Consider the following 13,305-nt stretch of genomic DNA (forward strand, 5'->3'; position numbering starts at 1 on the left):
TCATATTTTAAAAAGGCCACGGTGCATGACTGACCTTCATCTCTGTTCAATCTAAAGAGATCAGCGTGCATGTAAACATCAAACGGCACCCCTGCGCAGCAGTGCAATTAGAAATATTGTTGAAAACCTCTGCTAACATTAAACACCGAAGCGCCTTTGAGGGGCCAGAATGTACACAAAGTCTTTCTCGGTATTTGTTTCAGCACGCACAGCTCTGCAGGCTGGATGCTGGATGCCTATATTATGATTAGTTTTCCCACTTTTCCAGGATGGTGTCAAACTTAGAAAGTGAACAAATTACAGCGTGCACCTCCACACCACACGTCAGTTACACGTGTCTTTCAGAAGGCGTAAATTATCTCTTTTTTGCTGAAGTTGTGTTTGCCTTCATTTTTGGGTTATTTGCCATATAGGACCAACTGGTATGTTTTTTGTTTTTTGTTTTTTTGTTTTTAATTCATCACTGCATCACCTCTTGCGCACCCACCTGCCCACCCTCCTCGGCTCCAAGGCCGCTGATGCAACAAGTATAATGTTTACGGTGGGGAAACGTGCTCAACTTGTTTGCCTTGGGGTGCCTCTGGTAGCTGAAATAACAGAAGGTCAGAAGCGAGGGATCAAAGGTCTTCCCAAACTGCTCCATCTTCGGCATTTTTAGACCGGACGGGCGTGCACCTTCCTCCCGTTTGTGTGACATAATAGATGTCTAAGGTGAGGATACTTGACGCTTGGTGACGCTTTAAAAATAATAATAAAATACATGTTTATCTGATTAATGACACCGAACAGCAGCAGGAACTATTAACATTTAAACGCTGGTTGCGAAAAATAGACAGCAGGTTTTGACCAATGTTCAAAATTCCCATGAGGTTATTAAAATAATGTGATTATTATAGTGAGTTAAATTGTTGCAAATTATTGGCTCACAAGGACTGTTATTTATGTATTATAATTATTCTAATTTTGTACTCTTATTAACGATAAAACTCAACAAATAATAATAATGATGATGATGATGATGATGATGCATTTCTTAAGCTGAATTTAAAAATAATAATAAAATAATAATAATAAAAATAATAATTAAAAAGAATGGTGTATTCAGTGCTCAGACTAAATGTATAAATAAATAATAGCATCTAGATTTGTGTGGAGGCTTGTTGGCATCAAGGAGCCTCCACGCATGATTTCCAGACTTTACATGGCTGTCACATGCCTGTACCGTTCACGAGCCCAGAATCGTCCATGTCGAATTGAATTGTTCGTACCGCATGTGAAGGCAACGCATCACTTGTCAGACAAATTGTGCAGCGATGGAGTCAGAGCTTCGTCTGGTTCTCTGCAGGAGAGACCATAACCCGAACCATTTTTTTTTTTCTTTTTTCTGTCTAATACGGTTTCTGTGAAATCGGAGATGGGTTGGTAACAGGCTTATCCTCTAGTCTGCTCTGTCACAGTGGGGTTTTAGAAATTAAAGTATTACACTTTTACTAAATATATTTTGAAGATAATATTTCAATACAAAGATGTATGTATGTAGGCTACAGCATTAATGCTTAATTGGAAACATGAACATGCTCTATTTGAAATAGTCCAGCTCCTGCAGGATGCACTGCATCGTGTTATTTGGTGTTATACGCTGCCAAGCAGACGACTGCATACCCCAGTGTTTGATAGCCCACACAAACAGCGTGCGTCCGGTGCTTTTGCACGCGCAAGTTGTCTGTGCAAGTGCAAAGCTCCAGGAGCACTCGACAATCCATAATTTAATGCTTGAGGGCCATTTTGTAAATACCATCGTATTGTCACATACTTGAATTTCTAGCACTTCCCCTGCTTGTTTGCACTGAAGTGACAGCCTTTGAGCCCCTTCAGGTTTTTCTTATTAAAGCTCGTTCTCTCTCCCTGTTGTTTTAAAATAAATAAATAAATAAATTTGCTTAAATAACGCGGCCTGTTTGAGAACAAGATACTGGACAGTTTATTAATATTTTTATAAATTCAAAAAGAGAATGACTTTGGGAATTGTAATTATTTGTTCCTCTTGTTTACAGATTTTGTTCTTCTATTTACCTTCAGTGTAATCATAAGCTCAGACAGCTGGGTTTGGGAGCCACATATACTGTATGGCTGCACTTTTAACTGGTTTGTATTGCAGGTTGCTTTGGTTGTTACAGTTTTGATGAACATCGAAGACGCATGTTGGCACAAATAGGTATTTTTCACTTTCTTCTTTTCAAGAAAATAACCCATCAGAAATAAAGTCCTGGTTATCCCATTTGAAAACTAGGATGTAATGCTGATGTCAATTCATCAACACTCAGACTCGTAATGCTTTGCAGATAAACATGTTAAGCTGTGAATGCTTATCATGTAACACACTGAGTGACAACATGTAAACGCTTCGTCTAATTTGCAGTTGCAATGTAACAGACTGAAGGCCACACAACACCAGGATATTCGTCTTTTAAGCAAAGTTGTAAAATTAGTTTCTTTCTGTTTTGGGGGAAAAAACATATCCATAAAGCCTCTGATAAGGAACAGAAAAAATAGTGATAAGAAACTGAGCCACGTATTTGTTTACCTATGTTGCTATACTTGCAAAACAGGCATAATTTCGATGACACAGGCAGTCTCACCACAACTATCCGCTTCGTGTGTGAGCAAAGTCACTAAACCACCTTTTGCTTTTAATTTCACAACAAGTAAAGGCACGAGGAGCTCAGTTGTCACCACACCACACTGCTACAGTGCAGCAAACACACACACACACACACACACACACACACACACACACACACACACACACACACACACTAAACTCCGTGGTCTTGGTTTCTAAGGCTGCAACTGTTTTGGTATCAACTAAACTGTAAACCCGTTTAAACAGTTGTTTCGCTGCAGGATTTCGATTAATCCTGGTCGAAATACAAAGGAAATCCTCAACATAATGTGCAACCTACATTCCCATGTGTCGTTACAGTATAGTTTAGTTCTATTCAAGATGATTGCTGTTATTAAAAAGTGTCTCTTCAATAGTGTGGGCTAATACAAAAATCAAAAGTAAATCAACAACGTGGATCTTAAGAACTCTTCTCATCGATTCACGCCAGTAATCGAATTAATTTAAAGGTGGGAGGACACTAATTTTCGTGGATACTAAAATAATGTAATAATCCATTCATCCATTCTCTTCCGCTTATCCTGTTAATGTAATCATCATTTTTTAAATATTTTATTAATGTAATAAATCGTGTAAACTTAAAAATAAAGCTCAGTATCGAAGGTGAGAAATTGTTTTATTCAAATACATCTATCATGATCAGTAATGCAACGACGACGACGACGATGATGATGAAACGGGATAGGTTCTGCTTCTTCCAGCAGCCATCAACCATTTCGTCCAATACCCTCTTTTATCCGATAAATTAGACGCCGTTCAAACCCGTCTTTGGTTCTAGTCACTGTAGCCTGAACTACCACAGGATTTTTTTCTCCAGTCAGTCGGATGACACCTTCATCTCAAGTCGAATGACAGCCTAAATGACACACTTAACACATAAACTACAAGCCAGACCATCATCAAACAACGCGCATTTAAAGTGTACAACGAGACATAAATAATAATTTAATAATAATCATATTTTTCTTAAATAAGACACAATGCATTTTTTTTAACTTAGAAAAGACTTGAAAGAAGGGGAGTCGTTAAAAGTCCAGCATTTGGTAAAGATAATTTTTAATACCGACAACAAATACACAGCGTCCAACAGTTCAACTGCAAATTCAGAAATAATAACTGCAATTTGACTGTTAAGGTATTATTATTAATTATTATTATTATTATTACCTTTGTGACTTTGTTTCAGTGAGACTAATTTGGGGGCATTTTACACACACATCTTTTGTCAGGAGACAAGCAGCTGAAATTGGATTGAGACGCTTTAACTGTAATCCACCCAGACTGCTACTTCCTGCTACTTCCTCTTTGTGGTCTGGAAAAAAAAAATGTGCAAGGCAGAATTTCTTATCTGCAGCCCTGGGACGCAGAGCAGCCACCCTGCTTAGAGTCGCCCTCGAGAAAGTGTGTGGTGTTAAAAAAGTTCCCAGCTCCAGGTTTAATGTTCCCAGCAAGATCCTGTGGGAAATTGAAGTCACCACTAATGGGTTATTACGGGACGCGCGGTGATTTCTTTTTTCACAAAGGGGTTGGAGGTCTGTCATCTCATTCTAACTGTCCCCAAAATGACTGGCATCTGCAATAAGATACACGCGTGCTGAGAGTTATAGTATGTACGTGTGCTGCTGGGAGAAATGAGGTCCAGCAGCTTGTCGCCCAAAAGCACCACTAATCCGGGTTATTAAAGCGGGGAGGGTGTGATTTCCCCTCCAGCTGTTTGATGCAAACGAGATAAGACTATTTGGATCTTTACTGTGTGGAGACTGCTGTTTTTTAGGGTAATGCCATGGCCTGGGTACCTTTAAAATAACCCGCACTGATGACTCTAACCTTTGCAGCCCAAAGAGCGGTGACACCATTAAAGTCTTTCTCCAGGTTAGCACTTCTGCTAGGCTGAGTGGCCCGGTAACTTTAGTGCGGCCTTAATGAGGACGAACGCAGGTTAACCACGTATGTAGTCGTGTTTCAGAGGCCAGGCCTGGGTTTCAGCGGAGAGGGACAAAAAGAAACAATATTTACGACACTTTTAAGCATACATCACTTTGACATCTGTTCGTCTGGCACCTGGCATGCATTAGTATTAAATATTTCATTCCGCCCTAATTTGGAGCCCTCTTTGTCCCGTACCAAGGGCAGTGGGGGAAAAATGGAGAGCTTTACCTTTACTGCGCTTTTACGCGCCGACTCCTTTGTGCAAACAAAAAAAAGTGCAAATGGGGTGTTGATACAGACCACACCGCCGTGTTATGCGCTGTAGATGCGAGGAATCCTTGAGTCATACCTGGACTGGCCTTATATTAAATTTCTTCATCCATTAAGATCCCCGCATAAGCGCAGAAACATTTGTGCAATTAGTCAGGTTTGGGCACACAAGCGTGAGATTTTTACACAATGTTATTAGATTACCGAGTAGACTGAGTGTTCAATATCCTCAGACACAAACAGAGGTCGGAGAGAGTCAGATGTGTAATGTCAGCGAGGACTTTGACAAAGTACTGGCCCACTGATAGCCTATTTTTGTTATTTAATTAGGAGCCTGGCGCCGAAAAACAGAAATAAATGTTAATTTAAGAATGACAGAAACAAGAATACATTTTAATTTTTTTTCCTTGGGAACATGCAGTTAAATTGTGATTGATGTGTTTCATGAAGAAGAGAGAATTTCACAGGAATATATCAGCACCGAGGCCTCCTTAATCGGAATGCATTATAGGGACACTGGAATGAGGTGAGACTGGAGTTGAAAAACTGAATGAAAGTTACTGATTAGAGGAACCTGAAGGAGCACATTTGGTCTGAAGGCGCTGGTAAAGTGAGGTAAGCTTATTATTAATAATAATATTAATATAAATGATGAAAATTTTGCGCAGGAAATGTCTGAATCAGATACAAATATCTTCATTTGGTCTTTGTTAACATTAACTGTGAATAAACTGAATCTGCTGAATAATCTGTTTTAATCTTCTTTAGTCTCAGTGTGTGTCCTTGTTGGTCACAAGCTGTGCAGACGGTCACTAATGCTGCGGCGCCAACACACGCGCCACTCAGACAGCCTGATTATTGTAAAATACAGTGGCGCCATCTGGTGGATCTTTAGGGAAAATATAACACTACTGTATAGTATTGTTCATGACTTTTAATAATGCATCAGTCATCTAAAATAAGAGAACTTTTAAATTGTCTGTAGCCCGCTATAATACATTTCTATCGCTTTGGACTGGCTTGTTGAATTTACGGATAGCGATATCATGAGTAAAATTTTACTACCTTAAGTCCTATTTCTTCCATCTTATCCATCAATGGAATTGATATGTACATAACGCGGTAAAAAAAAAAACACATTTCCACAACAGTTTCTTTCCTGCCACAGTCAGACTGATGGCAAAAACACAATAAAGACTCTTAATTGAAATACACGCATAATCTAATTTATCCAGAAGTCCAAATGTAAAATGTAATACCTTGCAATATTTTTCATACTACAATCATTTAAGTGCAATACAGGAATTACTGTTTCAATACTTGAAATTACTTAACATACTGCGTTTATGTTACCTTGGTGTGCACTTAGTTTTATATTTGTATTTGGCTTTGACTCTAAGCTCTGCACAAGATTTCCTGTGTAACCATGTACTCAGTGTATGCGTACAAGTGCCAAATAAAAGATTTTAATTTTATTTCACCAAGAACTTATTTCACTTTCAAATATGCCTTTTGATGTTTCTGTTTATGCAAGTACACATTTATTTGAAAAAATTTTTTTTTCGTTAAGCATTGCGTCCATCCCTCCTGCTATTATTTGTCTTTCCTGTGTGAGTCTGTGGTCAGTTGTTTTTGTCAGGCAAATTTAAATTTACTTGGTGACTTGGTAAAAGGCATAAACAAAAATTAAAGTTTCTGCTGTCTGTGTTCCGACTTTTGGGAAACAGATTAGCAAGGAAAAAAAATGTAAGGACAATTAAGGCCAAGACCCTTCTTTCCCAGGCTGTGCAGTTTGTAAAGCGCTGAAACAGGTAAAAACATTGTGCAATCAAATCCCAGACAGCTGAGACACTGCACAACTGTTATGCAGGTTTGCTAGTAGGGATGATCGTATAGAGATATTAAGGGTGATGGAGTTACATTAACCTTCAAGATTTTATATGTATTGAACTGAACTCCGCCCGCAGCTTCTGATTGGTTGGAAAGGGTTGGAGGAGCGCTAACAAGAGGAGTCAGCCTCTCAGTTTTAACGTGGATCCTGTAGAGGGCAACCAAGGATCACACATGTCAGATACATCTACGACAATCAGAGGCCTTTAAAATTACCTCATGCAATCAAAATACATTTATTCAACAAATCCTTGAATAAATAAAGAAATGCTGCTCCCCTTAAATACTGACCATCACCAGATGATGCATTTTCAACAATGATCTTTATAGTGCAGATTTTAAATCAACTCGACACATTTACGAATCAATTTATAAATGTTTTTTTTATAGAGTTGTCTGCTTTTAATGGCATCATAATCCCATAGAACAATCCCAGTTAGTCAATGATCACATATTGGTGCCATTAGTCAGTACATCAGCTCAGTTATATATCTATTAGTTTGCAAATATTTGTAGATGTGTCTCCCCACAACTTCATATTGTGTATAGTGTATATTGATAATGCCATGTAATCAAGCACCAGTCATAAACTGCTGTTTTGTATGGTTGTTACGTCCCATATAGAGCCAAAGTCTCTATCAAGAATGTGCTGGCAGGAGGTGTGGGGCTGAATTTATTATATGATTTGATAATCAAAATAAATATTAACCTATTATTATGTTATAGACACTTTTTTATAGCATCCAACTTCATTTTTCTTGGTGTTACTGTGTCCGCTTCAGTCTTTTAAAATCAGATTTATGTTCTCCTAAGTCCTCAATTAGTTTGAATTTCAGAATTCTTTCAAATATATTTTGCTTCCAGTATCATGTGTTTTAGTGGCTTTTTTAAAAATAAAAATTAACACATTTTCTTGTTTATTTTCCATTTCTTAATTCTTCTATTTTGTAACTGCTTTCTATAAAAAAAAAAATTGACACACGCTGGATTGTTGTCTTGAAAAACAATATGAACAAACCCGACTTTTTGACACACCGTTGCTGAGCACAAACATACAGCTGCTGTATGGTCAAGCAGCCACACAAGACTCCAGTTTACTGCAGAGAGAGTGATGGGGCTGCCAAGTAATTATCCCCCACAGCCCCTCTCCAAAATGCTAATGGTATTTACAGGAGCGGGACAAGGGAGAGGACATCAGCAGCAGGTGCAGCTGCCGGAGCGTGATGTTACACTGAGACACCACACTGCACTGAGAAGCAACAGAGGGATCATTGTGGCTGTATAGGTGTTAGATAATCAGTCAGACTGATATTTGACTGTTTTTCAGCAATTTGTGTCTTTTATTTACTACAGTGTGACAGTTTGAACCAACATTTTTAGTCATAGATAGCAGTTATGTATGTCAGTAGATGTTTTTTTTTTGGTGCCATTGCTCAGGTTTGGTTAAAGTGAGCTGGAATAAAGAAACTGCTGACTCAAAATTGTTTGACTCATTGAAGGAAATAATAGGCATATTCTTTACTGTCGAGTTGTTTTTATTTTTTATTTTAAGTACTTCAGGGAAGTGCAGTGCAAAAATATTGTCTTAAAAATGTTATAAATACAAACCTTCTCTAACTGGAAGAATGATTTGTATTCATTATAAATACAAACCTTCTCTAACTGAAAGAATGATTTGTATCCAGTAAGCTTAACTTAACTTGCTTAAAACATGAAACAAAAGTTATTGGAAAAGTCCTAATATGTTCGGAGTGTTTTAGCTACTGTTGCTCCCTTCTGTCTCCTACATTAATCCTTACATACTGTTTGGGTCAAAATTGACATACTGTTCATATGAAATATGAGCAGTAGAAGTGTTAATCATGTCCATTTTAAAATCCAAATTATATAAGTACATATTGGACCATTACTGGCTTCCAAACTATCTGTAACGAGGTGTTACACCTAGATTTAAGTTGAGTACAACTCAGCAAATGAATGTAAAAACTGTGAAATCATTTCAGGGTTTGGAGAAAAAAAACTCTACTGGAGTAAAACACAATTGGTTATACAGTACATGTATAACTCAAACTCTAATGGGGATCACTTTATCCTGGTGTGATTGCAGGCTGTGAAACAGGCCTGTTTGTTGAAGTTCCCTTGTAGCTCAGCTGCTGACTTTAGAACCATGTGAGAAAAATCTCCATTTGGCTGAGGAGGGATTGGGAATGGAGAGCTGAACAACAGAGTAAATATTTGGCTGTGGAGAGCTCTTGGGAGATGCAGAGAGCCCACTCTGGCTGAAGCCCGAGGGTGTTAAATAGATTAAGCGGCTGCTGGGTCATTGTAGAAAGAGAAATTCCCGCTCTTTGGACATGACTTCTCTTTGCTTTTGGGTGTTTTTGCTCTCCAATCGAGTGCCCTCTGTAAACTACCCACTCCACCTAGCCTGCAGTACTGTAATCCTCTGGTGTTTGTCGACCACTGGGAGGCCGGTGTGTACACACAAAATGTGCTTTGGAAGGAGTGCGTCTTTTGAGATGTTTGTGCGTGATGCAAACACTTAAAAGTTGCTTAACAGTGTATGGTTTTTTTTTACGGCCGAGACTATGCGCGCGTAAAACCACCAACCAGAGTAAAACGAAGGGTAAAGGTGGATTTCAGAGCATTTGGGGTCTAATAATACAGGTCAGCGACTTTTTTGAACTCCGAAATCTAAATGGAATTTAACAGGTCTTGAATATTGCTTTGGGCTATAGACTTGGCGGCAGTAGACGCAGAGCAGTAGATAGTGTCCCAGATCCTATTCAGCTCCATTCAAAACCATGACAACACAGAACAAGCTCGGATTTATCTTGCTAAGTTAAAGGACATTGTGCCGGGGCGTCAATCAGGCATTATTGCGGGACTGAACAAATGCAAAATCTTGACTGGAACAAATGCTTCCAACGGGTCTCGGACGCGGGGCTACATTTTCCCCCTTTGTTCCCCTTCTCTGGTTGGCATGTATTTGTGTTCCCCCCTCGTCCGACCACCCAGGACGACTGGGGAGGCATGTCCACCACCACCACCACTTTCCTCCTCGTGCACCTTGCTGAAGTGGATGAGGGTGGATATCAATATCAGCTACTACAAGCAGAGAGGGGGAAAAAAGCCCCCACCCACCCCCAACATGAGGTTGGATTCATGCTTTGCATTTAATGTGTTTTATTGGCTGAAACGATTCAAGATATGAGCCTTTTAATACATCATTTTTGACATAAAGTGACTGATCACTGCAGCAATTTCTCAGAAACCCCGCAGTTATTGCCTTGATATTAGCATTTATAAACACTATTAAAATTAATATTTGGTTAATAGCAAAGTAAATGATAACAGTATACAAGGGAAAATGTATTTGCAGTATTTGTCAAGAATTACTATACCCTTAGTTTACTGTATTGTCATTTCTAATCTGTTGGGTCATTCCAAAACTATTATATCTTCCAAATCAAGTTTTAACTTTTGTATTTGCCATAAAATTAAACATAACCATAACTCATCCGGTCCGAGAGGAAAAGCATTCCCCAAATATGTCAAAGGGGGTTTCGGAAACAAAGTCTGGAAATCCTCCGCCATCCATAAACGTCAAGACTTCTCACGCCTGCAATTAATACGCCCATTAGAGGTGTATTAGTTAAACCAACTGGCAGGCATCACGCTAATTGCTCACTTTGTATGTAAATATTGGACACGTTGTTTGGGCAAAAAGGGGAGGAGGAGAGGAGGAGGAGAGGAAGGGCTGAGGATGGAGGACGGGCTCTGTTGTCAGTTGCCACCCAAGACGTGATTCAGCTCCAACAATTACCATTATCTGTTTCCCAGTTTGACGATACGGGACGAATCGGTAATGATGACGAGTGTTTCCTTCGTTCATTCCTGAAGCTCTGAGGATTTTTTTTTCTTAGTCCACACCTAACCATCATTGGGTGAGAGCACTCGAGCTATTCAGGTACTCAGCAGAGGAGGAGGCTATTTATAAGCGAGCACCCTTGTGTTTGCAGCTTATGGAGTGCTGATTGTGTAAATACTGAGGGCCAGCGCACACATTGGTGTTTGGACAGTGCTTAAAGTGGATCCGCTGCATTTTTTTTTTTTCTTTTGGATAGATTTGGTTTGAGTGCTTCCTTTTTATTACCCAAAACAAACCAAGACTGCGTGAGGAAGGGATGGCTGCACCGACCAAGTTCAGTTTTTCCGTGAGGAGCATCCTGGATTTGCCTGAGCGAGATGCGGATGCGGCGCCGCGGTCCTCCCCGGTTTACTCCTCTTGCTCCACCAGCTCGCCCTACAACTCCTGGATCGACTGCGAGCGGAGTCTTTACATGTGTAAGTGGGCGTTTAAAACCATGACAGATGGATGAATTTTACAAACAGCCTGCATGTAAAAAAACAAAAAAAAAACCTGCCATTACCCTGAAATGTTTTATTTATTTTTTTATTTATTTTGAAATGCTTAAGTAACCGTTTCCTTTCTCAATATAAACTACAAGAACATTAGATAGATAGATAGATAGATAGATAGATAGATAGATAGATAGATAGATGATAGATAGATAGATAGATAGATAGATAGATAGATAGATAGATAGATAGATAGATAGATAGATAGATAGATATGTAAGTCACGTCATTTTAATTGTGGTGGTATTTTTTTCTACAGCTTCTGATGAGGGCAATTTCGAGGCCTCTCCTGACTCAACTAAGCCCGATGACCCGTCCCTCGATTCAGAGCCCGAGCAGAGCAAGAAGAGCAAGAAACGCCGCGTTTTGTTCTCCAAGGCCCAGACCCTGGAGCTGGAAAGGCGCTTCCGCCAGCAGCGCTACCTGTCTGGCCCGGAGAGGGAACAGCTGGCCCGGCTCCTAAGCTTGACTCCAACTCAGGTGAAGATCTGGTTCCAGAACCACCGCTACAAGATGAAGCGAGGGCGAGCAGAGGGAGCTCTACATGACATAGAAATACCGCAGCCGCCGGTGCTGCGTAGAGTCGTTGTACCGATCCTTGTCCGGGACGGGAAACCTTTTCACACGTGCTTACTTGACTCTGAGAAATTTGGCTGTTTACCTCCCTCATCTCAGGGTGTACGCTTCCCTTTAGCTTACACATCTCTTCAGCATCCCTCCCCGGTTGCTTTTCCTCCGAGGTACCACCAGCACTTTCCAGCCGCGGCGGCGGCGGCCTCCAGCCTCATCTGGAGAGACTTTTGGAGCGATTCGGTTCAGCTTAATTCTTTCAAGTGAAGGTCTCGTTTCAACGCACAAACTCATTTAGAATGGCATCAAATGTTTTCTGAATGTTTTGTAAATGTTCGAGCAACTTAAACGTTTAGATTTTCTCTATAGAATGGATGATACTTTGCACATTTTATCTGGAGACTTTACGCATGTATGCGAATATTTTAAATGCTGTAGCCTTTAGATTTGTAATTATCCGACCAGATGTATTTGCGTGATTTTTTAAAGCCTCTTAAATGTATTATCTGCATAAATTACTTGATAATTGAGTTCCAGTAGCTGCACTAGGCTGTAATAGAAAAGGACTGGAGAGAATAGGGGCAAAGCCACTGAGGTATGGAGGGAATATATGTTGTTGTTAAGGATACTTTCGTTAAAGATATAACTTTCTTTTTGTGAACAAAATTATTAATAAAATTCTTCATATTTTGTATGATATTTTTAAGGTCTAATGTGCTTTCTTTTTTTTTATATGTGTTGGCACCAAACGCGGCATTGCAATGCATCGATTTCTAAAGAAGGCAAGTGGAGTTTAGGTTTTCTTTTCCCCAAAAAGACTTTATATAAAAATGAATGCAAAATTCTAAAAAAAAAAAAACTTTTAATTTAATTTTTAATTTTTAGAACTCTAAAAATGTAGCAGGTCATGACAGAGGCCCCAAGAGGCTTTTATAATGTTAAAAACAAATTATGCACCCAAAAGCTGAGCAAACATCACTTCTGAACAGACTGGATTTGGTTAAGCATAAGAATACCCAGTAAACATTAAGGCCTCTCTCACTACAGCGTCCTGTTGTTGTCTGGGACCATGAGCTGCTTTACAATTCTACAATTAACTTCTGTTATACCCAGGAAAGTGGGCTTAATATAACTATTAGCTTTATCTTTTCTGTTCCTCTGGCTTATTTTCAGAGACTTGCTTGACTGACAAAGTCACTGGCAACTATCTTAAAAGAGATATGAAATATTTTCCTCCTAAATTATATTTGTGGTGATCATAAAAATCTAACTACAGGGCAGAACAGTTTTGTGTGTGTAGGTGTGTGTGTTTGTGTGTGTGTTAAGGCCTGTTGTAGGTTTATTGATGATATGATTTCCAAGGGGCACAACAGAAACTGAAGGCAGATAATCAACTCTTTTTACTTTCAGATACAAATGTTAAATATGTGTAAAATATTTTACCTGACAATTAACAGATTCAATGTAAAAAAAAAAATTATAAAAATTATTTTTATTGATTTTTTGTTACACACAGCAGAGTTGTGCAGTCCTCAAGACTG

The 13,305-nt window shown here is 39.2% G+C and overlaps 1 protein-coding gene across 1 annotated transcript; it reads left to right on the forward strand.

Annotated features, from left to right (window-relative positions):
* The first annotated feature begins 10,616 nt into the window (after window positions 1–10,616).
* Window positions 10,617–12,463, forward strand: nkx2.9 (NK2 transcription factor related, locus 9 (Drosophila)). Its single transcript, XM_030719506.1, has 2 exons — window positions 10,617–11,119; window positions 11,454–12,463. Exons 1-2 carry the CDS (start codon window positions 10,960–10,962, stop codon window positions 12,029–12,031), a joined length of 738 nt encoding a protein of 245 aa, XP_030575366.1. The 5' UTR covers window positions 10,617–10,959; the 3' UTR covers window positions 12,032–12,463.
* Window positions 12,464–13,305: the final 842 nt, after the last annotated feature.

The sequence above is a fragment of the Archocentrus centrarchus genome, chromosome 22, assembly GCF_007364275.1.
Source record: "Archocentrus centrarchus isolate MPI-CPG fArcCen1 chromosome 22, fArcCen1, whole genome shotgun sequence".
Classification (NCBI taxonomy): domain Eukaryota; kingdom Metazoa; phylum Chordata; class Actinopteri; order Cichliformes; family Cichlidae; genus Archocentrus; species Archocentrus centrarchus.

Bases quoted from the DNA above. Each gene is read 5' to 3' on its own strand.
- nkx2.9 (XM_030719506.1), top strand. From the start codon at position 10,960: ATGGCTGCACCGACCAAGTTCAGTTTTTCCGTGAGGAGCATCCTGGAT. The intron at 11,120-11,453 runs GTAAGTGGGCGT...TTTTTTCTACAG, and splicing joins CGAGCGGAGTCTTTACATGT to CTTCTGATGAGGGCAATTTC.